At 44.0% G+C, this 25,750-nt stretch overlaps 1 protein-coding gene across 3 annotated transcripts in view; it reads left to right on the forward strand.

Moving 5' to 3' along the window:
- Positions 1-23,903, forward strand: part of Tcp11l2 (t-complex 11 like 2) — a 37,820-nt gene extending 13,917 nt beyond the window's left edge. For 2 of the 3 annotated variants that reach the window (XM_036169858.1, XM_036169859.1), the window contains exons 5-10: positions 950-1,170; positions 4,533-4,669; positions 14,606-14,787; positions 14,971-15,152; positions 18,250-18,422; positions 23,050-23,903. In XM_036169858.1, coding sequence (XP_036025751.1) covers positions 950-1,170; positions 4,533-4,669; positions 14,606-14,787; positions 14,971-15,152; positions 18,250-18,422; positions 23,050-23,294 — 1,140 coding nt within the window. In that variant the 3' untranslated portion in view covers positions 23,295-23,903. The remainder of the gene's footprint in view (positions 1-949; positions 1,171-4,532; positions 4,670-14,605; positions 14,788-14,970; positions 15,153-18,249; positions 18,423-23,049) is intronic. The other variant, XM_036169860.1, reaches the window with a different exon arrangement.
- The last annotated feature ends 1,847 nt before the right edge of the window (positions 23,904-25,750 follow it).

Below are 25,750 nucleotides of genomic sequence, written 5' to 3' on the forward strand. Positions count from 1 at the left end.
CCTCACATGGCAGAGGGGGCAAAGGAGCCCTCTTGGGTCCCTTTCATAAAGGCATTAATCCCATTTGTGATGAATCTACCGTCATGACCTAATTACCTGTCAGAATTGGGTTTCAACATATGAACAGGAATGGGTGTGTGTATGTAATACATTGTAGCAGTTGGTTTTCTCTCCAGAAGACTGTTTGGTATCTTTGTATCATCTCTCACTTTAAAAGACTATCAGGTACCAGTAGATTCTTCTGTGAACCTCCTAGCAGTGGGTGGAATCTAGGGAAACAGCAGCAGATAGAGCTCAGGGTAGAGCTTTGAGCACAAAACAAGACCTTGGAGTTAGACCTGGCCTCGGAATAGGCTCACCCTCTAAAAATGTCAGCTGCTTGAGTGGTCCCAGGGTAGTTACAGGAACTCAGTGAGAAGGTGGCAGTTCTTTTCAGTGACAGTGACAAGATGCTTGCTCTTTACCATGCACTGTATTGTATTTATGTGCATAGTTCTCTAACTCACCCAAAGTCACAAAGCTTTGAGGTCAGAGGGATCTGATTCGAGACTGTCAGGCTCAGAGCTCGTTGCCCAGCCATTACAGTGGACGTGAGCTTGGAGCCCACCACGTGAGGAGTACCCAGTTAACCACTGGCTTGTACAGTATTTGTGTGCAGAGTATTCTTCATGGACTTCACAGGCTTTTCCGTCTACTCTTGAGTGTGAGCGTTCCTTCTTCCTCACCCAGGCTTTGGGAGTGCTCAGGCTCTGCGTCCTTGTCGGCTGTTTTCTTCTGAACTGCCAGTCACCCCCGTGGTAGCTTTTGATCAGCAGATGGCGCTCTTCTCAAGGTGGAGACACCGAGTGCTTCTGACACAGTACTTCCTAGGCAACATCGGAACACTTGGGTGTGAGTGGGGAAGCACCTCCTTCTGTAACGTGCTGCTGACTCTTCTTTCCCCATGCAGATTCTCCTTTCTTTTCTCACTCCCGGTGGGAACAGGCTTCACAATCAGATCTGTGAAGTTTTGGACATTGACCTCATTAGACAGCAGGCCAAGCACAGTGCTGTTGACATTCAGGGTCTGGCCAACTATGTCATCAGCACGATGGGGAAGATGTGTGCTCCTGTGAGAGATGAAGATATCCGAGAGCTGAAGGCTACTACCAACATCGTGGAGATGCTGAGGTTAGCCCTTTTACTGCATCCATTTTCTTACAGTGTCTTCACATTCATTCAGAGACCTGGGAGCAGGGAGTGTAATAACTGGCCTTCCAAAGGAGTTTGCGACACAGGGAAAACATAAAAGCAGGGATCCAGTCAGTCCTTGACAGAGTGTAGAATTTTCTAGCAAGGTGTTAGTCTGCTTTCAGTGGACCCTGAGGATACAGTAATAAAAACTGAATTCCTGGCCCCAGGGGTTTAGAGGGAGAGACAGACCTTGAACAATGCACTGTGCTAATTAAACAGTTGTTATTGGTGCTATTGAAGGAGGCTTATAGGTTGTAGAACTTCCAGCAAGGGCTTCTAATGTAGTCAGGGTTAGAGGAAGCCATCTGCATTGGGAAGAGTCATTAGCTGCTATTAAATTCTCAGTGAGTTTGTCAATAAAAAAATTGTTTTGTACTAGTGTCTGACTTTGGTCAGCAGCTCTCCACTTTCCTTTTGGGAAGCCAGGCTCCCCTGTTCTTGGTTGTCCCTCACCTAGCTGGTGATATTGTCTCCATTCAGCTACAAGTGGAAAGAGACTGTGGGACATCAGTGTGCAAACTCAGCACCAGAGGGGCGGATACCCTTGACTTTGTCTAGCCACAGTCTCACTAGATTGAAACGGGGCTGTGGAAGGGAGTTCCTGTCTGGAGATACTTGCCAGAGCCTCAAATCTGCCAGAAATTGGTTGTCAGCCCTCCAGCTCTGCTGCAGTTCCTCCAAGGATGGGAGGTTCACATTGATGTGTGAGCATCTTGTTTATCTCTGTAGGCAGTCACTTCCTCCTAATCCCAGAGGACAGACTGTGAACCACTTATTGCCATTGAAGGAACTATGTTTTATGAATACAAGTCATACTGAGAACCGAGTTATATCTTATAGTTTTAGAAAACAAGGAGATGGAAACTGGTCTATATATAGAATATAGAAAGTAATTTCATTTGTAGCCTGTGGTAAATTGACAGTTTGTCAAGGTGATGCTTCATGTGTCTGTAAAATTGGCTTTATATGTTTTTAGAATTGTCCTGAGTTCTGGAAGATTATAGAAGCTCTTCTTTCCAGTCACCAATATTACTGGCATATAATGTCAGATCTCTAGTGTTTATCTTGGTTGTGGGTACCTACTGGATGCCACTTCCTTTTTTTCTCTTTCTGATCCACTGAGTTTGTTATAGTTGCTTGTATAAACATGAGTAGAGGCTGTTGCTGGAGCATGTGTAACTCATGAGTGGTAATAGCCACTGAAGAAAATGCCACCCCCTTTCCCAGCAACCCAGCAACTGTTAACTGCTAGTTGCTCTTAGGCAGGGGTGGAACTTCATCGATACCTCCTCTATCCATGATAGAGTATTTAAAGCTCCAGTCTTGTGCCCTTCACCCACTGTAAAAAGGGATACATCTGTCTGAAGTTGAGAGCAACACTGATCTATGAGTATAAACATATATATTTAGAAGGAAGATTGACAATGTGTATTTAGCCAAACAACAATAATAGGTTCCCTCTATGGCCTATGGCCTCCTAAGTCATAGGATTCTGATTTAGCTTACAGTATCAGGTATGTATTTCTTTCTGTGATGCAGGACTTAAATGCAATCAGAATGTAGTTGGTTACCCCACAAATAGCCATGCCACTGTTGCCCAGAAGGCCCACAGTGTTCACAGCTAGATAAAGCCATTGATGGATTTTCCACTCTCCCCACACCCACCCAGCAGCCTGAATAGCACTTTCACTATATACACTAGCAGCCAGGGGAGCTGCTGCCCTCTGAGATCCAGATTGACTTCTCTATGTCTGACAATCAATGTGTGTAGCACCTTTAGCAGTAAGTTAGTTTTACTGTCTAATTCTGGTGGGCAACAAAGAACAGTGGCAACTGTTGTTTTGGAGAAAATTTGGGGACCTCTCTGGGCAACAACTCAGAGACAATGTCCTATTCCTGACACTGATATTTTTGTTTGTAGACCCGTGACTTCTGGGAGTGGCATTACTCACTCATGTAGGGTTGCTTCACTCCTAGCTTCTTTTTAAATTGGGGGTTTTTAGTTATAAAGAAGTGGGCTTATATGGATTTCTTATACATCCTTGGTTTTTGTTTACGCCCCCTGCCCATCCCTGTCTAAATCTTTTTGCACATTGTATCTCCCCTCGTCAACTTTCATATCCCTAGGTTTTACTGTCTCCTGTGTTTTGACCTTTACAGACACTTTACAACACAGACATACAACTCTCGGAAGTCCAAGCTGGGGTCCTCACTTGAGAGCAACCATGGACGTCTGTCTGTCTGTCTAGGTCTCAGTCATTCCACTCAGCAGAATGTTTTCCAGTTCCATGCATTTTTCCATTTTCCTGTACATTTCATAATTCTGGTTTTTAACATTGGATAAAATACTATAGTATAAATCAGTGTTTCTCCACCTCTGGGTCAAACTCCCCGTTTCACAGGGTCACCTAAGACCATCAGAAAACACAGATGTTTACATTGATTCTTTGTGGGGGAGGTGTTTGCTCTGTAGACCAGGCTGGCCAGGAACTCAGAGATCCTCCAGTCTCTATCTACCGAGTGCTGAGATTAAAGACATGCACCACCTCTGTCCACCTACATTATGATTCATAACAGCAAAATTACAGCTATGAAGTAGCAAAGAAAATAATTTTAGGTTGGAGGTGACCACCACATGGAGAACTGTATTAAAGGGCCACAGCACTAGGAATGTTGACAACCATTGGGCTAAGTGGACTGTATTTTCACCCACCGATCAGTTGCTAGATAACTAGGCTGTTCATTTCCTGGCTATTATACAAAGAGCAGTGATGAATATGATTGCTTCCTGAACTTCTGTTTCCATTATTCTCACTACTGTTCATGACACACTTCCAAATGGATGTCCTCTCTTTTGGTCACGAAAAGCTGAGGCATAAGGACACTGAGGAAGTGTGCATGAGCATAGACCAGGTGAGTGGAAAAGCTGAATTTGAGCAGGGCTTTCCCTCAATGCCTCACCTTCTGTACTTTGATTTACTTAGATGCTTTCCTTCCTTCTGTAGAAGTGGAATCCTTATGCACTGTGTTCAGGCTCCTTGAAGTGACAGCAAGCTGTGGGGGATAGGCTGCTGGTGTTGCAAATGCTGCCACAGTAGGTGATTTTGCCATGTGTGGAGGAGACCTGTGGAATATACGTGTATAGCCTTCCTTGAAAAATGACCCTGGGGAATGACTGTTGATGCCTCAGCACCATTTTCCAGAGGTTTATCTTATGTAGCCTGTGACACATAGGTAGTAGTAGTCTTCAGTTTCAATTAACTTCTTAACCACTTCTCATTTCAATTCTGAAATTTTAGGCAAATATTCCGTGTTTTGGACCTCATGAGACTGGACATGACGAATTTTGTCATTAGGAATATTAGACCTTACATTCAACGTGATTTGGTGGAATATGAGAGAAACAAATTTCAGGGAATTTTGGAAGAAACTCCAAGTATGTATAATAATACAGTGTGTGCTTATGTCAAAATTGGGTAAAAGTATGGCACTGTAACTTTTGTCTGTTTGTGTTGTGTTAATGTTGAAACATGTTTTAAGCCTCTTAAAAGTTGCTATTACAAACTTGTGGTTATTTTTGTTTTGTCCCAGGAGATGTGCTGAGCTCCTTTTTAATTTTTCCATGTATTCATTCCATAAAGGTTTATTGAGCATCTGCTGTATCTTATTGGGAAGGTGCTATGGTATGACCATAGACAAAACAGTATGAAGTTGTAGTCTCCAAGGAGCTGACATTCTAGTAGGCATAACAACAGACAGACTATCACATGGATTATTCGGGAACAAGCAGTGGAAGGGCAGGAATGAGGGTGGAGGCCATCTGTAGGAAGAATGAGACAAGGCTTCTTGAGTAAGTAACATTTGAGCAGAGTTTGCTAAGAACTCTGGAAGAATGCCGGGCAGTGGTGGCGCACGCCTTTAATCCCAGCACTCAGGAGGCAGAGCCAGGCAGATCTCTGTGAGTTCGAGGCCAGCCTGGTCTATAGAGTGAGTTCCAGGACGACAGGCACCAAAACTACAGAGAAACCCTGTCTTGGAAAAAACAAAAACAAAAAACCTCTGGAAGGGCATGCACAGGTGTGAAGGAAAGGACAGCCCTGAAGAGACACTGGCTTTGGTTTGACTTGGCCAAGGTAGATGTGCCTGAGGGAAATCTGCGAGGAAGCATGGGCTGTTTGGGGGGGGGAGGGATCAAAGGCAGATCTGTGATAAGATTTAGAGCAGTCCAGTTTTGATGAAGTCTTGAGAGTCTTGAGCAGGAAGCAGTGTGTGATTGTTACTTTCAGAGAGTGGTTCCTGCAGGAGCAAAGAGGGAGACAGAGCTGTCAGCTGTGTGGCCTAGTGCTTCTCAGACAAGAAGGATGGTGACTTGTTCCAGAGTGTAGTGACAGGAAGTAAGGTCAGGTTCTGAGTGTGGGAATACCCCATACCCTGGGAATTTGGATGAGAGGAACATGGAGGCATTGAGGAAGATTCAGCAAAGATATCTGGATGAAGCATTGCTTAGTGCTGGGATAGAGGAAACTTGGGAAAGAAAGGTGGGAGGTCTAGGTACATAAACGTGAAGATACAGGCCGACATTAGCAAAGAGATGCCAGGTAGGCATTCAGGTATGAAGGTACGATGTTGGGAACCATGAATACACACTGGGGTTCATCAGCATATTTATACTATATAAAGCGATAGAAGTAGAGAGTTAACACTTAAAAAGTGCTTAGCACATTCTATCCAATTTGCTTACATAACTAATTTAACATTACAAGTATATGAAATTACCCCCACTTTATAAATGGGGAAACTGAGGCATAGAGAGGTGAAGTCATTTGCTTCTATATCACAGCTTATAAAGTATGCAGCTGGACTCACCCAGGCAGACTCACACAGTCTGTGCACTTATTCTTACTGCATGGATAAGGCAGCCTTAGGGAGTAAGTGTGGCTGCTGAGGGGATGGCCTGGGACGTTTAGCATCTAGAGGTGACATGAGGAAGATCAGCAATGGAGACTTGAGAGTAGCCAGGAAGTAGACTGTGAGTCAGGAGGGTTCCTACGGTTAGGAGAAGCATGAGTGGATGGGACAGGACCTTCTTTAGTTATCAAGAGGGATGAAGCCAAGACTTGACCTCACTGGATTTGACTAGCGAGGATTATTGATAATGGTGATGGGAGTGGTTTCAGTAGGTTTATGACTGCAGAGGGGCAGAAAAGGATGGAATTGAGGAAAGACTCCCTCATCAATCAAGTGCCCAGTGAGCTGGGTCCTGGTACCCTTCACTTTTCCAGTGGAGAGCTTGAGGTGCTGTGGCAGCTAGCAGGTGGCCGTGTTGATAGGGACTTTATTAGCTGTGGTCTGAGACTGTTGGGTGGCCTACCTCCCCTCTGGCCCACCTTTAACAGACTGAGCTTTTCCATCACAATGATAAGATAGTAGCACTATGTAAACTGGAAATGGACCCCTACACACTGGAGCACACCCAGGGGAGCATATAGATTGTGGAAGCCACCTGAGGAAAGGTCATAAATTTAGGCATGTTCTGCTGGGTAACAAGCTCATAACACCACATTCTCCTTTGATAGCAATTTAGAGACCTTTCTTAAGCTCTGTGGGATAAATTAAGATCTTTACGAGGAAATAGTAAACCGGTGGATAGATCTTCTGATCGTTGGAGCTGTTTGAATTTTGGGATAGGCCTCTCTCTATTGCTGGTGGTGATGCTATGACCTTTGTCAAACTCATTCCTTGATTGGTCTCCCTGAAATCCAGAGGTTGGCGGTGTCATTGCCCTCTATTTACATATGAGGAAACTGAGGCTAAGTTACAGGTCCTGATGAGGTCAGTAGCTGGAGAGCCTAGCCACCCAGATGTTCTCTGCCTTAGAGCATGTGCCATTTTTTTTCTTTTCCGTCAGGTTTTTGAGACATGGTTTCTCTGTGTAGCCCTGGCTGTCCTTGAACTCACTCTAGACCAGGCTGGCCTCGAACTCAGAGATCCCCCTGCTTCTGCCTCCAGAGTGCTGGGATTAGCAGCAAGCATGTGCTTTTTGACACTGGGAACCCTGCTCCTCCTAGAACAAGACACTGACTCTCAGTGGCACGAATCGCAGAGGGTCTATGATGCCACCTGGTGGGTGGGACTAGATGATTGTGGTGATATATTGTGTACTCTAGTAAATCCCCTGAGGATCAGAGGACAGAGCCAGCCACTGGATTAGACATAAAGGCCAGACAGCGGTGGCACACACCCTTAATACCATCACTCAGAGGCGGAGAGCATCTAGATCTCTGTGAGTTCAAGGCCACACTGGAAACAGAGCCAGGCAGTGGTGGCACACACCTTTAATCCCAGGAAGTGACATGGCTGGGCAGAGAAAGGTATGTAAGGTGTGAGGGATAGGAAAAAGTTCAGTTCAGCTGAGACCCTTTAGCGTAAAGACTCAGTGGATTTCAGTTAGAGGATTTGTGCAGCTGGTGAGGTAGTAGGTAGTGGCTGTGGCCTGTTCTGCTTCTCTGATCTTTCAGCTTTCACCCTGATATCTGGCTCCAGGTTTTTTATTATAATACCGTTTAAGATTCGAACAACAGATGACCACTAAAGGCTTTTTAGTGGTAAAGTTCTGTGACTTCAAGGATTCTATTTTAGCTCCAGTGGGAAGGGGTTGGGGTGGGAGGAGTCCTTTACTCTGAAGCCTGAACTTGACTGTGTTCTCAGCATCAGCTTCCTGAGACTCAGTGGAAGGATCGTGTGTACCTGTGTGAGAACACACGCATTTAAATGCAGTCAGGCCTTCAATCCAGACAGCTGCAAATATTGGGCAAACTCCTTCATATGTAGTTGAATCTAGCTTTGTTTATCTCAAATTATTTGCTTATTTTTCACCTTTCATGTTGACTTGGCTCTTTCCCACAGACTTATGAATACAGCAAAGTCAGCTATGCTTAGAGTTCATTTTTGCCCAGCTAGAGAAATCAAAAGTACAGGAAATAGAGTATAGGTCAGTTGTTAATTATATCCCTAGTCACTCTGTTAAAAATTGGTCCATGCCCTAATATCAAAATAAGTCTTAAAAAAAAATCCAAACCATTAAAAACTGGGTGTTGGTAGCACAAGCCTTGACTCCCAGCACAAGAGACAGCAACCAAAACAACAGACAAACACTGAGACAGCAGGAGGAGGCATTGGTGCTCAGCACTGACCACAGAGAGTGGTGCCCAATAAGAGCAGAGCTGGTGGAAGCCGGCTCTCCCAAGTCCAAGTCCAAACTTATCTGCGACTTGTTCATCTCTTGCTTTGTGTGTTTGCCCTTTTGCGTTATGTTAGCTGTGTTGTGTTACAAGCAACAGAAGCCAACTCTAGCTAGCATAGAAAAAAACAAGTGGATAGAAGGATGAGTTCTCAGACTAGAAAGAGAGCTAACATCCACCAGGACAGATCAAGGAAAGCCAAACTGGGTTGGTGGACAGACAAGGGCCATCCCTGAACACTGGTAACATTGAGACCCTGAAAAGTGCCCAATGGGCATAGAGTTAGCTGAGCCAACCTCTCATTAGTGAGGCTGGGCCTATTAATTGACAATTTTAAAAGAAGACATGAAATAAGGGAACATGGCAGAAATAAAAGAATATGTGTCATCGATAAGGAGACATTTTCTAAAGGAAAGTTGGAACGACTGAAGGTCACTGTCATGACGCTGCATGTCCTTGTGTTTCCGCCTCCTAAGATCTTGGGCCATGTTTACTCATCTGTGACTCCCCAACACTTGGTACAGTACCAATCCCATAGAAGGTCATCAGTAGCCAGGTGGCGGTGGCACATACCTTTAATCCCAGCACTCAGGAGGCAGAAACAGGCAGATCTCTGTGAGTTCGAGGCCAGCCTGGTCTACAGGGCAAGTTCTAGCCACCCAGGGCTGCACAGAGAAACCCTGTCTTGCATAACCAAAACAAAACAAAACAAAAAAGGTCATCAGTGGTTACTATTGAATATATGAGCAAATGGAGACACTAGTCTCCCCAAGACTTAGGAAGGCTACAAGGTACTTCACCTGTTGACCTTACTTTTGGGGCGCCATGAGGCAGTGAGTGAAAACATCTTGGGGAGTGAAATCTCAACATACAGCTGAGAGGAATGCAGGTGTTGCACCTTCTGCTTTCCTGATTCTGTGCAGCTCTGAATGTGTGCTCGCCTGACCTGTGGTCCTTGAATACCCGTGTCCACACCCTACCTTAGACTGACAAGTCACAAACTCCAGGAGCTATGCTGGATGGTGGTTTTTAAAGTCCCTGGATGATTCTAAAGGCGGCTGGAGTTGGGCTGCACCAAGCCACACTGTTGCTTTAGTTGGTGATAACTAACTGGGCTTTAACTATGTCAGCTGTGATGATTAAACATACAGTGTAAATGCTGATTAACTGTCACATGGTACATCTCCCTGGCTTTCCACTCCATGCTCTCTGTTGGATATCTTTTAAATAAAAGACCTTTTCCATCTTTATACACAGAGCTAGCAAACCAAACCAAAGTATTTGCCACTGACAAGAACCAGAGCTTAGGTTGCTTAGATTCCGGGGGTGGTGTGGCCTTGGTGTAGCAAACAGCACCAGTCATAAGTTACCCCTGTTGAAGCACCCCACTCCAAGGAAGAATTGCAATCTGGTCTTTATTTCTTTCCCTTGTTGTTTTTAAATCTGCACCTGTACTCAGTTTGCTCCTCTTGGCAGTTGCTGCCCTATAATATCTACCAATGGAGGCTTTTATGAGAGCTGTGATACAAAAAGCAATTTGCTTCTAGTGGGAGACCTTAGAACTGGGTCTAATGAAAAACAAAGTGAATTTTGCCCTAAGGCCAACAGTGCAGTAGAAAAATTGGCTGTAACCCTAAAGCCTCTGGACTAGTCGTCAGTGTGATTTCATTTGGTCTATGACGGAGGAGATAGGGAATTCAGGGTTAATAGAAATTCTGTGAACAAAACGTAAATGGATACTAATTGTTATGTAAAGCAGTGCTCTTCCTGGGGTAGTCTGCCTGACGCCAATGAATCCTGTCAGGGACTTCTGACTGTCCTATTCTGATGGTGGGGTCACGGCATTCTACTGGAATCCAGCAGGCAGAGAAGTCAGGAGTGCCACTAAACATCTCAGAGTGGTCAGGACAGTGCCCCACAGCCAAGGGTTATCTAGCCTCAAATGCCAGTGGTGCTGCAGCTGAGATACCCTGTTGTAGGTCAAGAGTGGAAATTAATCTATTTTATGATGAGCTAAAGGGATTTCTTTGTGCTTTAAGAGCGCTGGGTCTCCAGTAAACACAATCTGGTGGCAGCCCCTTGGGATGGTCTCTTGTCTGAAGCCATCTTGTTGTGCTCTTCACACCATCGTCTGTTGTCTGAAGAGGTGGTGCTTGCTAAGACAGCAGTAAGTTCCATATGAGAGGCAGGTTCAGGGACACACTCTTCTATCATTACCACATCCTTCTCTCATCCTTCCTTCTGGAACAGTCCTTGCCTGACACTAAGGATTGTGCTGGGTAACTGGAGTTTCTGTTCTGTCATATTTCTTACATAGCATTCCTGTGGAAAGTTGAGTTTTCTTTAAGGGGGTCTGCTGAGATTACACTTTCTCTAGCAAAATCCCTAATTGGTATGTAAAAACAAATCCACATTCTTTATGCCTGTGCAGTCCTGCTGTCTGAGGTAACTTTAGCATCAGCTCACACAGCTGATCTGTGACAGAGAAATGAGTTCAGACCTCCTGTGCTTCAAATACCAAATCTAGTGCAAATAGAGACAGTCTACCCCATTCCCTGAGGTGTCTGTGTAGCTGAATGAGTGAACATCACAATTGCTAACCATTATTAGACATTTCCTACTTGCTAGAATGAGTCTCAGAGAATTGCATGTATTCATTTCTTGAATCCTTACCCCAGCTGCAGGAAGGGACTGTTTTTCTCTATGTCCAGTTTACAGATGTGGAAATGGAATAGCAGGTATGGCATTGTATTAAGTAAGTTAGCCAAGGCACAGTGCTAATGAGTGAAATCAGGCCAACTTTAGCAGCATCTTGCTCAGAAGCCATGCTCCCAACCAGTTCACTGGCCACTTATCCAGCAGGAGAGAGTGTGATACACAAGTTCTGAATCATGCCTCAGTTGCTTATGTATTAGGCTTCCCTTAGTTGAGATTTATTAATCTGCAATGCAGATTTGACTCTACAGTCATATTTCTTCACTCTCTGTGTGTTGGGAGCAGGCTGTTGTAGCTCAGCCCCTCTACTAGAAATGACATTTGTTCTCACCAAATCAATTGCAAGGAAGAAGGTGCCTCCCTGCTTGCCTGTGTCCTGTTTGGAATGTTAGAAACAGGCTGTGATGCGTATGGACGGCACTGAGTTGGGAGTCATTCGCTACTTCCTGGGATGCAGGTGCCACCACCATGCTTTGTCTCTTGAGAACTTTCTTCTTGGCTTTCAGACACCATCTTTTTAAAAGTAATATTTTTATTTTATGTGTACAGTGTTTTGCCCGCTAATATGTCTGTGCACCACATGCTTACCTAGTGCTTATGGAGTCCATCATGGAGTCCAGAAGAGGGTGTCCAATGCCCCTGGAACTGGAGTTAAAGATAGTTGTGAGTTGCTGTGTGGAAGCTGAGAATCGAACTCAGGTCCTCTAGAGGAGCAAACAGTGCTCTTTCAAATGCTGGAACACCTCTCCAGCCCCTCAGATATCCTTCTTGCTTCTACATGTCTGAATTTCAGTGTGTATATGTGGAAAGAGAGAGTGAGCTGATTTGGGTCTCTAAGAAAGGCATGGCACTGTCGGAGGACTCTGCCCTTGTGACGGCATCCCACTTGATTAACTTCCTAGAGGCTTCAACTCCAAGTCCATACCCTGGAATTTGAGTTAGGCTTCAAAATACAACATTTGGAGGAGAATCAAGATTCAGACATTCAATCTGTATTCATGACTTGCTTGAGTCACTTGATCCATGGTTGCCAGAGAATAGACTTAGTATAGGAAGGCAGCTATTCAGAGTAACATGAGGGAACCTGCTCGTGCGCGCTCTCTCTCTCTCTCTCTCTCTCTCTCTCTCTCTCTCTCTCTCTCTCTCTCTCTCTCGTGTGTGTGTGTGTGTGTGTGTGTGTGTGTGTGTGTGTGTGTGTGTAAATGGAATGAGTCAGCCCTGATGTATCTATAAAATCACTTCTATAATGTGTTGCCTGGAGGTGTACACACACATAAAGAATACATTAAAAACTGATGGAATCCAAATAAAGCCTACGTCTCAGTTAGTGCTGTTGTGCTGAAGTCATCTTTGGCTTCCTGGTTTTGACAGGTTACGATGTTGCTTGCTGTGGTGGCAGCTAGGTGAAGAGCTTGCAGAGATATCCTGTGCTGGTTTGCTGGTTTTTTACTTCTCATGGCTTGAACTATTTAAGAATTAAAAAGTTGTGAGGTTATTTTGAAAGCTTCCCCCCAGCAGGAGAAATAAACTATGAATAGTGACAGCATGGATAATTTCAGAAGCGTGCTAGGTACTAGATACTCCGTTTACAGGGAACTACCGGAGGCAGAAGTAACCCCTGAAGTCAATACTTGAGAGCAGAGTACAGTGACTGAGAGAACTTCCTGGGGTGATGGAAATCGTTTTCATCTGGTTTGGGATAGTTGTTGCACAGATCATAAACGGTCAAAACTGACCAAAGTGGGCCTTTACGGAGGGGCACTTTACTTTATGAAACTGTATGTCCATGTATATATGTGCATTTCTATGCATGGGAAACAAAACGACTTTAAAAGCAAAGGTAAGGAAGTCCTAGGTACCTCTTGCCTCCTAAGCATCCTAGCCTTGCTGCAGCTGTGACAGTCTTTACACCTGTGTCCTAACAATGGACACTGTGTCCAGTGCTGCTGCCACACCGACTTTTCATCCCTCCCACTGCTCTTTCCCACAAGGAAATCCAAAGCAGGGGAGGACAAGGCTCAGGGATAGAGGTCTGGGCCCCGCTGGGGTGCAGATGGGAATGATGACCATGAGGAAGGTATCTAGGGGGACTGGAGAGTGACAGATGGAGACAGGCTAGTTGTCCTGGAAAGTGTGTTTAAGGGACAGGAAGAAAAACCCAGGTGTGACTCATGATATTATTCAAGGAAACCGGGGATGAGAAATCACAGACAGCAAGAAGAGAGAGGGTTCTGGGGGTGTCCTCAGATGAGACGCTGTCAGAGAGTAGACTGAAGAGCTAGAAGACAGCTGGTAGCTTCAGAGAGTTATGGGAAGACAGTTGTTCGTCCTCCAATCTGTCCTTTGTATCTCATCCATTCTGCAGTCCTACATAGGGATATGGGAGTGACCCTACAAACTTTCATCCTTTTTACATTTAAGTGGTCTTCAAGACCCATGGACACTGCTTCTAAATAATAGTGTTTCTCCTTTCCCACCATTTTCTCTATTTTCTTTTCTTTTTTAAGACAGGGTTTCTCTGTGTAGCTTTGCGCCTTTCCTGGATCTCACTCTGTAGACCAGGCTGGCCTCGAACTCATAGAAATCCGCCTGGCTCTGCCTCCAGAGTGCTGGGATTAAAGGTGTGTGCCACCACCACCTGGCTGATTTCTCTCTATTTTCAATGCCCTTGTCCATTCACTCTTGACTGGACTACAACAGCCTGCAATCCTCTCGTTTACCCAGCCTTCCTCTCAGTGATTTTTCTAACACTTCTATCTGATTATATCAGTTCCATGTTGAAAAGAGCTATGCAAAGAGTCTTTATTTCCCAAAGCTGATGTTTGAACTGAAATGAAAATTATTCAGGAATGTGGGAACGTAAACATGCACATGGATCTTGGCAAAAATATAGCTCTAATTAGACACTCAAATTGGCTTAGCACCCCAAAGGGTTTAGTATGTTGCGTCCAAACTCAAGTCATCTGTGAGCACGGTTAGGGCAAGCTGGTTTCTGACTGCCAAACCCAATGCCTTCAGGGGCTGCTCTTCTCTTCACTAGCCCCTTAAGGACCAGCAATACATATATGATGGGCCACTTCCAGAATGTGCCGTATGCTGCCATTTTAACATTTTTATGTGGGCATTCTCCTTGCTAGCGTGCCAGGCAGGCAGCCTTTTCTTCTCTCTGCTTCAGGTGTCACTTGGACGTTCTTTCTCGTGAACACCTGAGTAGCCCTGTTCTCTCCTGCTCCTCTATCATTCACTGTACCCCACGAGAAGCAGTAGTTATTTATAGATATGTCTCCCCATGTGGACCCGGCTTGGCTGTGTCGTTTCATTCATGCCTGGGACCTACATAGAATCTGTCATGTAGAATACATAAACAAAAGGACTGATCTACTAAAGAGTAACTGTATGGTTTCTTTTGCCCTTAGACGCCCTTAGTCAAACTACGGAATGGCTCAAAGAGTCAATGGGTGAAGAATCCCTTTCTGAGACTGCTCTAGCTCCCGGAGCAGAACAGAGTTCCACCCCAAGCCTAAGCCCTCTGTTGGTGCTGAATAATTGTTACTTGAAACTACTTCAGTGGGATTATCAGACAAAGGTCTTACCAGAGGTGCGTGGCTTTTCCTCCAGCAGGATGTCCGGCATTTTAATTCTTGAGTTTTGACCCTGAATCAGATGGCCTGTCTGTGTTGCATATGATAAAAATGAGAATGTGAATATGACATTGCTTGTTTCACATGTTCATGGCATTGTGCTTCCCTTTCTATTTTCACATTTTAAATAAATATGCTAGACACTGGTGACAGATGGGACGCGACTTCAGGAGCTGACAGAGAAGCTGAATCAGTTGAAAATGATTGCCTGCTTGTCCCTAATTACCAACAACATGGTGGGTGCCATCACAGAAGGCCTGCCTGGGCTTGCAAACAGGCTAAAAAGGATCTCAGCTGTTCTACTTGAAGGCATGACTAAAGAGTAAGTTCTTCATGTGTGTGTTTGCTCCCTCACATGTGAAGGGTCTACATGTGTGTACATGGCTTCATGCATAACCTTGGCCGTGAGGCTGCAACAGTTTTCTACTGGCTTTGAAGTCTCTCCCCTTCTTTCTACGGTGCTTTTGGATCTCACAAGTTCTAGCTGTCCTTTCAGGGACGGCAGAGATGTGTCCCATGACACATGCCAGGATGGGTGTCGGGTTTCCCCTTTCAGTGGTGTGCACAGAAGTGTTTTGGTGACAGTGCTGAGGAAAAGCAAAAGCAGAAATCCCCTGAACTACTTTGTCAAAGTGGATTCTTAGATCGGATGGTGTCTACTCTGTCCTTTCTCTCTCGTGAGATCATAACTGACTTGAATGGATCCACACTATGAAGGTCCTAAAATAGAGACAGTTCTGTCTAATATAAGCCTGATGAAAGTTTTACATTTGCTAAATTTACCTCCAGTCTTGCTCTTTCATTGAATGTTAGAATCCCACTTGGACTTTTGCCTTTAGGTCGATCCCATGGAGACACTGTCTTGTCAGTGTGTTTCTGTGGCTCTCACTCGGGTGGCTCCCCGCTGCTCTGCCTCTCGGTGTTTTTAGGCCTTTGTCCTCTGTTCTGTCACTGAAGGGCCATGCACTTGTCCTCCTCTGTTAGAACATGAGCCATGTGATAAAACCTAGAGTAGGAGGAATCTTAAGTGGCTTGGGACCCATACTTCTCATTGTGGGCTGAAACTCAGAGGAGAGGGTTTGTCTTGGGCTGTGGGGGAATGGGCAAAGTAAGCCTCCGCTTGTCTTACTGTCTGAGGCCTCCCCTTTCTCCTGACTACTGCTTACTACTGCCGCATATCTTAGTTCACATTTCAGGACCCAAGACCCACACAGAAACAGTGTCTTCCTCTCTTCGCACTGGGAACTGTTGCTTTCCAGAAATGTTTATGAGCATCCAGTGCTGCCAAGTGTTGATACGAAGTCTATAGAAACAACACGTAGAAACTAAGAGGACAGGCTTCAAATCAGGTGACCAGGTCACACTGAGCTCTGAACTGCCTTGTCACATATGGTTGAAAAGTTCCTGAGCCTTATTTTCTCATGTGGAAAGAGAATAATAGAGGGAGCCCCTACTATTATTATAATAATGTATATATAATAATATATAATATAATCATAATAATGGCTCAGTGGGTAAAGTGTTTGATTTGCAAGTGAGGGCTGAGTTCGGATCCTGCAGCACCCATGTGAAAGTCAAGTATGGAGGAGTGTCTGTGACCTGGGCTGCACAGGCTAATAGAGAAACAGATCCTGGGTACTTGCTAGCAAGTCAGTCTATCCAAAATGGCTAGCTCCAGGTTCAGAGAGTGACCCTATCCCCAGAAATAAGGTGTAGAGTAATAGAGGAAGACACCTGAAGTTTACCTGTGGCCTTGACATGAACACATATGAGTGAGCACACCCCTACGAACACATAGAAAGGAGAATAATAATTTTCCCTACTTTGGAACTGTGAGAAAAAAGATGATTAGTAAGAGAATCTTTGCACAGGTGTCTGGCACACAGTGAACGTTAGTTATTAATAACTGTTTGGGTGTTCAGGGATTCTCCTTATAGCTTTATTTCACTGTTTACTGGCTGTTTCACATAATATAGAAACATTTCTTTATAGAAAATGAATATATTCACTGTCCAAGTACTCACATTATAGTTGGAGTAACAGGGCTGGAGAGATGGCTCAGAGGTTAAGAGCACTGACTACTCTTCCAGAGGTCTTGAGTTCAATTCCCAGCAACCACATGGTGGCTCATAGCCATCTGTAATGAGATCTGGTGCCCTCTTCTGGCCTGCAGGCATACATGCAGATAGAACACTGTATACATAATTTATAAATAAATAAATCTTTAAAAATAGGTGGAGTAACAGCATTTGTAATGTAAAACAAGTAGATGACCTCAAGTCACTGGTAGGCCTAGATGTCATATGGTTCGGTGACATGTCACACAGACAGGCAAGGTTTTGCCTTTTTTGTGAATAGGAAGCCTTGGCCCATATTAAAATTTTTTTTTTCCTTTAGCCTATGAACTTACTGACTAAAAGCAGGAGAAAGCTAAAATGCTACTCTGTAGTGGATTAAAACTCTTCAGAAGGAAAAGATTTTATCCAAACAGTCTACCCTTGGGTTACAGAACCCCAGAGGTAGGTCCAGTGTGAGTGTACAGCAGATTCCAGTTAAGGCAAAACAGCAGTGATGATATACCACTTCCATGCTTTTCTCACTAAGTGTCTACTGTTCACTTGACATCCTGCCAAAAGCTCACTTGGTCATAGAGCAAGTCCAGTGGTGGAGCCTGGATTTGAACCAAGGTCTTCCCCATATCAGACTTAAGTCCTAATTTACTCCACTGTGCTACCTCCTGTCACTAGGTCACCTCTCATTCTTTAGTTCATATTTCTCACAGTGATACTTAGAACCTTTTCTATACAATGAGATATCATTTTTCAAATATTCTTTAATAGTGCAGATCTAAAAAAACCTTCACTAATTCTCTTTCAATTGATTAAACAACTTACTCCTTAATTACTGTTTAATGTCTAGACTGTGTTTGGGATTATTAATTACTAGAAAGTAGTAATGGGGAGTTAACTGCCTTTGGACATGATCAGTTTAGAATTTCAGGTTAGAGGAACTAAGCATGTATATGGTATACATATGTGCATGCTTGTGAAATATTCATATGTAAGATAATGCTTTCAAAATGTATATGAATGAATCCACTCATATCAGTAGGTTTAAGAAGTAAATGGTATTTTCCATCCCCTTTGCTAAACCTGTGAAAATGGGGTTTTACATGTATGCATTTGCTTTTCTGTCAGACATGGGGTACACAATTACATGGTTTTCAGCACTTAAAAATGTATTATGTGAGAGCAATGGTAGTTTGGAGAGGCACTATTTTCTGTTCAGTCTATAAAAATAATTCTTATTGCTGTAAGAGAAAATTGGCATGCATCTGTAGTAAGTATATTTAAAAACAAAACAAAAAGATTCCTGAAGACCCAGACTTGGCCTGATGCAGTTTGCTCTGTGTTTTCTAGGACGTTTAATTTGAAGGAAGCTCTGAATTCTATTGGTGTTCAGACTTGTGCTGAAATTAATAAGGCCCTGAAAGAGAGAGGCTTGCTCACTTTAAATGCTGAGGTCCAAGCTAATCTTGTTGGTCAGTTCTCAAGCCTTGAAGAGAAGGGCAATCCTGTCTGTACCTTGATGGGTGAGTTCTCTTCATTTTTAAACCAGTTTCTGCTTCAGTTGCAATTTGCTTTGACCTGCTGTGGCCAACAATGTTTGCATGTTAGTCACATTTTAGTGTTAGATGCAGTACTAATTCAGAAATTCAGATTTTGGATTTTCAGATTAGGGATGCGTAATCCATCACGTCCATTCCTGTGTTCTATAACAAAATAAACAAAATTCCCAGCAACATCAAAAACACCTGTGATACACCTTGAATTTTGGGCAAAAGATACTGCCTTACTATTGCTGTATGGGAACACCATGACCAAAAGTCACTTGGGGAGGAAAGGGTTTATTTCACTTACAGTTCATCATTGAAAGCAACAACAGCCATAACCTAGAAGCAGGTGCTGATGCAGAGACTGTGGAGGACTACATCTTATTGGCTTGCTTACATGGCTTGCTCTGCCTGCTTTTCTATAGACCCCAGGACCACCAGCATGGGGCGGCCCCATGCAGTGGTCTAGGCCCTCCTTCATGGGTCTTACTTAAGAAAATGCTCAGCCGGCTCGCCTACAGCCTGATCTTACAGAGGCATTTTCTCAATTGAGGCTCCCTTCTCTCTGATGACTTTAGCTGTGCTAAGTTGACATAAACTAGTCAACACAGATACTTTCACTTTTGGAGGACAAATATTCAAAGTATAAAGAAAAATTGATGTTTTCATAGGTCTCACTTCTTTGTTGAGCACCTATCATAACTATCCAGCCAGTGGACTTTATGGAGACAGTATGGTGCTATGGAAATCCTGGGTGAATGTGCAGCTCAAGCCTGCTCTCAACTCGCTCACAGAATGAGACATTGGTTCTGCCATGAGCATACCTGAGAGAACGGAGATCCCCTCCTTGGTCAGAGTTAGAGAGTGAAAGGCTGGAACCAGGAGGCATCATGGTGGGCTCTCATTGTGCTTGCTGTCAGGCCGGGCTACAGAGTTGGCAGCATGGAGCATGCACTGGGACTCTTGCAGTCACCTGTGACTGGTTAGAAGGGGCAGTTGTCTTCTCCTATGGCCCAGAGGGCCAGGGATGGGGCTGGCTGCTGACGGTGCCATCAGGGACTTCGGTTCCCCACTCCATCTCTCAGCACTGCACGTCTGGCGTGGGTGCCTACACACTAAGGTGGCTTGCTCTGCCATTGGCCTTCCATGTTTAAGTCACACAAAGCCAGGAGTCTCACCCCTCTGTTAGCTAGCAGTGGTCCAGCATGGAGTCCCATTGGCTGTAAGTGGCCTAACCTAGGTCAGGTTCTGTCCTTGAATTGGTCTTGGTGATGAGAGGCAAAGAACTTAATCTTGAAATATGTCCTCACTTCTGGGACTGTCTGCTGAACCTGAATATCTGTGAGTGTAGGGGAGACACTGCTGCCTTTCACAAAGCAGGGTGTTGTTACCATTACAGAGGACAAAGGCAGGTGTTTGTAAAATGTGCTCAGTTGCTGCAGGGGTAGAAAAGTAAAGCCTAGAAGGAGGAAGAGAGTACATTCTGGGATTAATCTGGAAGCTTTCCAAGTACAGTGCCGGTGCCCTAACAGTGTGGCACATTTTATTATGGATTCGGGGCTCTGTAATGATTTTTCTTATTCTTATTCCTGGGAACATAGGATACTAAAGTTCAGGCTTACACAGGCTACCTTAGCTGGTCCAAGGCTTCACCTTGACCCCAGAAAGGATCAGTGCCAGGGTACAGCACTGTGGCAGTCAGGGCTGCTACCAAGAGGGGACAGCTGATAGTGATAATTGGCACAGCCACTTATCACGGCCCTTCCTTTTCTACCTCACATGCTGAGGAGCAGCTGTAATCAGAGATTTTGCTCCACATGCTGCTGGCTCCCTACTGGTGTGCAGACCTCATGAGTCCAGGGGACGTTTGGTGTCTGCTGTTTCTCTACATGGTGCTGAGTCTATAGCTGGCATTTAATGCATACTATAAAGTGCCCATGGCTTACTAACTAACAAACAGGGTAGTGCCATGGCTCACTAACAAACAGGGCGCAGTGCCCATGCCCAAATAACTAACAGAGGTAGCGTTGGGATTCTTACTTTGCCTATCTGGTTCCAGGGTTCATACTCCTAATTGTGTTTCAGGCAGAGCTGGAGCCCTGAACTCACAGTGTGTCTGTGCCCTGGATATCAAATGGGAAGGGGAGAGGGGGCAGGAGATGCCCCTTAAAATCTGGTAAAGCAGCTTTTGTTCGCAGCTCTCCCCAGGGCACCTTTGCCTGTTGTTCTGCACATTGAAAGTATTTTTAAGCTTATTCAAAGTATCGTTTCCTTAGCTACTTGAGTGACTGTCTTGAGTGTCTTTTGACTCTGGAAGACAAGAACAGCCTTTGGCAGGGACTCCATTTGGCTGTTCAAACTGAACAATGCTTCTGTAGTCTTGGCCTAAAAACCTGACTTGTCCAAAAAGGAGGCAGAACTACTTGTTGACATTATAACCATTTTGAAAGGATTTCATTTTTAGGCTTTCTTGTGACAAAGTGCTTGGATTGTGATGAAGTTAGTTAGGCCCAGGTCTGCAAGAGGCAGAAAATTCACTGGGTTTTTGCATGATGAGAAACTAGCATAAATTAAGCACTTGGATCTTGGCATATAGGAAAGGCTCTGCCAGTGCTGGCCATGGCTCTCCCTGTGCATGGCACCCATGCTCTGCCACCCTGTGTTCTCAGTTGATGTGAGGGCATTACATCTTCACCATGTCATAACCCTTTGAAATAATAGTGAATTTTCTTTCAGACCAAAACTTTCCCCAATATATTAAAAAAAACAGGTAAAAACTATCTTTGGATTGCATGTCTATATGCACACCCATAGCCATTTGCATTTTTGAGTTTTTTTCAGTTGCCCAAGTGATACTTGAGTCATTTATCCTGTTCAAACATATAGGTAGGTGAGAATTGTTTTGTCTATGCTTGCCTTCTCCAGGCTCCCTTTCTAGGCTTCCATTGTTTTCAGTTTGGTGTTTATAAAATTTTTTCATCTCATTTCGTTTTAATTGAGTCAGGATTTATGTGCCACGTGTCAGGCCAGGAATATAAAGATAAAGAGACATAGCCTCCACTCCCCCAGACCCCCAAAGAGCTCACTCTCTTAAGACAGGAGAAAGCCATGCACAGTGGTATAACCTGGTACGTGAATCTGTAACAGACTGTCAGAGGAGCCACAGTGAGAAGTTACCTTAGACTCTGCACTGAAGGAGATCTGGAGAAATGGGATGGGATAGGAGTTTAGTAGGAGGAAAAATTCTAAGACATGGTATTGGAAATTGTCAAGTTCTGGGGTCAGTTATGGCTAAAGCAGAATTTGTGGGAAATGGTGTTTGAAAATAAGAGTTTGGTTAATGTCAAAAGCCAGGCATACTATCACATACCTGTAAATCCTACCACATGGGATGTGAGGCAAGAGGATCATAGTTGAGCCACACAGTATGTTTGAGGCTACCCCAGGCTTCATGACCTTGTCTCCAAAGGTGAAAGAGTTTCATTTAATGTCGTAACTGCCTGTGCTCCGTGGACTGTTATTAGTAAGCATTATTTATGAGGGTTTTGTTTCCAAAGCTAGAGTCTTTCGAGCTGCAGGTGTAGTCGGTCCGGTTAGCACTGCTAATTGTCTGATGGGACTAGGCAAATCTATGCATGCGCTTGCTGGTATCTAGTGGTCCCCAGGTGAGCTGCAGTGAGGCAGGGAGGGAAGGGGACTGAAGGCAGTGCTGTGGGAGCAGCCCTTCCTCAATGCCCCTGTGCAGAGTGGCTGGATAATTACTTACCAAACCAGGGTGCTTTGCACAGTACTGTTTTTAACTGTACAGGAGCATTAGGCATGAACTGCACTGTCTCTGGAAACATAGATGTGTGTGGCCAAACTTCCTCTGTATTATGTTGAAATCCCAAGGGTGCTGGGTTTCTAGATTTTTTTTCTTATAGAACCAAAAATTTGCATTTCAGTGTGGAATTCCTAATTCTAAAATGCTTCTATGAAAACAAAACCCCAAAGAAATATGATATTTACTAAATTGACAGTGCCAGCTTCAGGAATGATTGTAGATGTTGGGCATTGACTTTTGTTTAAAAAAAAAAAATTCTACCTCGCAAAAGCACTGTTTTGTTTTTTGTTTTTTTGTTTTTCCTAATCAACCATCTCTAATTATACATGTCACCCAAGGCTCTACAGAGTTTTACTTATTTATTTCTCACAAGTCTATAGGTCAGCTAAGTGGTTCTGTGGCTTAGGTTGGTCGTCCTGTTGACCTTGGCTGGACTCTTCCAGGAGCTTGGGAGGCGGTTCCTCTAGAATGCTCTCCCATAGGTCTGGGAGAGCTGGGCTGCTTTTTCCAGTCTTGCCCCAGCAGTTTCAGCCTTATTCACATGGTTGAGAGCAGGCAGAGTGGAGTCAGTCATGCATCTTGAGGCTTGGGCATGCATCTGGCATCCTGGTATTTCTATAACATTGCATTAGCAAGAACAGGTGACAAAGCCAGTTCATACTTGAGGAATAAAGAAATATTCTGCATCCTTAATGGGAGGAACTGTAACGCCACTTGAGTACAAGCATGGGTAAATGGGAACCTTACTGTTCATTAGTAAAGATACCATTGTTTTTCCTTTAGATAAACGGATCCAGTTGTACATGAAAAGCTTACTCTGTCTTCCAAGTAATCAGAAGAGCATGCCACCTGTGCCAGGGGGCCTTGGTGTCATTCAGCAGGAGCTGGAAGTGCTTGGCTGTCAATATGCAAACATTGTGAACCACAACAAGCAGGTGTATGGACCATTTTATGCAAATATATTCCGACAGCTGCTCTTCCAGGATGAAGCTGTGGGGAAGATAGAGACTTCACTTCCAGCTAACTAAAGAGAAGCTGGCCTGGAAAAGAGTTGGAGATCAGCACTTGGTACACTGTTTTTGTTATTGGCATTGTAGGTGGGGCACATTCTCAGTGCTGTCCCTAGAGTATTGTTAGATGGAATCTGTGTAATCCAGTCATGTTAGCATCACAGAAGGCCTTATCTCCATAGACTCCTTTGTGTATCATTTCCAAGTTCAAGGCAGACATTTCTAAGGAAGAAAAGTAATTTGTAATGAATTATATCACCTATATAATACTGGTGTTTTCTTAAACATTTATATTGAGTATTTTTATGTGGCTTGTTCATTCAACCTGAAAGGAGTTGTTTTTTGTTTATGTACTTGATTATACTGCAGTTGCCTGTAGGAATATAATGTGCAAACATTTAAAATTACATTGAAAATGAAGGGCATTCTGCTTCATTCTTTTGTTAAGTGGCAAAGTAAATTTGTGTCTCAAGTCTAGATTTAGCCAAGTACATTTATTAGGATTTTTAATCATAGTTCTTTGCATGTTTATTTAGTTATTAAATGTTTACTTCTACTTTTGAGGCTTTCCTAACATGGTTGTTTTGTAATAAAAATTTATTAAAGGTGATCTTTCATTCTTTTGCTGCTAAAACATGCATTGCTCATACCAATTATATCCTAAAATGAGAAAAATTATTTCAGGACAATTAGTACCTCTGTTTTCTAACCTCCCTTGGGGGCACAGAATGGAATGTGGACATTTGGTTTTTACTTTTTCTTGCTTTATTTTTTTATTTTTTCCTTTTTAGACAGGATCTCACTCTGTAGCCCTGGCTGGCCTGTGATTCAATATGTATACTGGCTTTGGACTCAGCGAGATCTGCTTGTCTCTGCTTCCTTAGTGCTGGGATTAGATGCCCTGGGCCCTTTTCATAGTTAGTCCAGGTTGTGCTGCTTCTCAGAGCCTTACAGACATGGCGTCATGTCTGTTCATTCAATTAACAAGCACCTATGGAGCAGCCACCGGCTATCAGGAAGCTAGTATTTCTACTGCTGAACTGGGCACAAAAATTGAACCATAAAGAACAGTATAGCCCCGACAAAGGAGGATGTGAAAATTCCTGAGATGATCTGTGCTTTTAGAGCAAAGTAAGGCAGATTTAGAAAATCCCATGTTTTTCCTCTCACACAGAATCTGTGTCTGTATTGAAGATATGAAAGGACTATTTAAAGCTGCGCGGTGGTAGCACACGCCTTTAATCCCAGCTCCCAGCACTAGGGAGGCAGAGGCAGGTGGATCTCTGAGTTCGAGGCCAGCCTGGTCTACAGAGTGAGATCCAGGACAGGTTCCAAAACTACACAGAGAAACCCTGTCTCAAAAAACAAAACAAAACAAAACAAAAAAGGATTATTTAATGAAATTAAAGAGGATGGGAAGAGCAGAGGTGAGTGTAGAGAATGACAGAGCAATGGGAGCATCAGACTAGACCTATGATCAAACTATATTAAATGCTATAATGAGCCAGGTGTGGTGACAGCTTGTCCAGTGCCAGCAACTCAGCAGGCCGAGACAGAAGCACCCAAGTGCAAAGCTAGCCTAAGCTGCAGAAACTGTCTTTAAAAAAAAGGTCAAAATGAAACCTATTAGGATAATTAATATACGTTTAAAAAACTAATTTGGGGTTTTTGATTTGTTTCTTATTTTGAGACAAGTTTCTCTGTGTACCCTGGTTGTACTAGAACTCCCTCTGTAGACCAGGCCACCCTCAAACTCAAGAGATCTACCTGCTTCTGCCTCCTGAGTGCTGAGATGGAAGGTATTGTGCCACCACCACCCAGCTAAATAAAATTTTAAATACTCTAGTCATAAAAAATAAGGGCTACAAAATAGATGGGATTCATGCTAGTAAAGATCACTGAACTCTCCCCTGAGGAGGATAATTCTTGGACTGAAGCCTGAAGGACAGAGAAGAGTGGGCCATGAACCAACAGGGTTGGAGCGGACACAGCAAACTCTGACTGAGCAGCGAGTCCAGCGATCAGGAGAAGAATGAAGTGACCAAAGCCAAAGGTGCAGTTTCTTGGGGCCGTAATCAAGCTTTTCCCTTTGTCCTGAAGGTGATAAAAATAATCACTAAATGTTTTCATAGGAGAAGACCATAAACAAGACAGCTATTGCAACAGAAATTCCTGTTGGTGGTGATGTCATAGTCTTGTATGTGGTGTGTGAATGCACGTGTTCACAGGAGCGCGTGGTATAAGCAGTAAAAACCTCTGAGAACAAGGGTTGGGTGCTGGTGGTGGTGGTGGTGGTGGTGCTGCTGCTGCTGCTGCTGCTGCACGCCTTTAATCCCTGCACTTGGGAGGCGGAGGCAGGTGGATTTCTGTGAGTTCAAGGCCAGCTTGGTCTATAGAATGAGTTTCAGGACAGGCTCCAAAGCGACACAGGAAATCCTGACTTGAAAAACAAAACAAAACAAAAATCTGAGAAC

This window comes from Onychomys torridus, chromosome 20 (assembly GCF_903995425.1).
Source record: "Onychomys torridus chromosome 20, mOncTor1.1, whole genome shotgun sequence".
NCBI classification, from domain to species: Eukaryota; Metazoa; Chordata; class Mammalia; order Rodentia; family Cricetidae; genus Onychomys; species Onychomys torridus.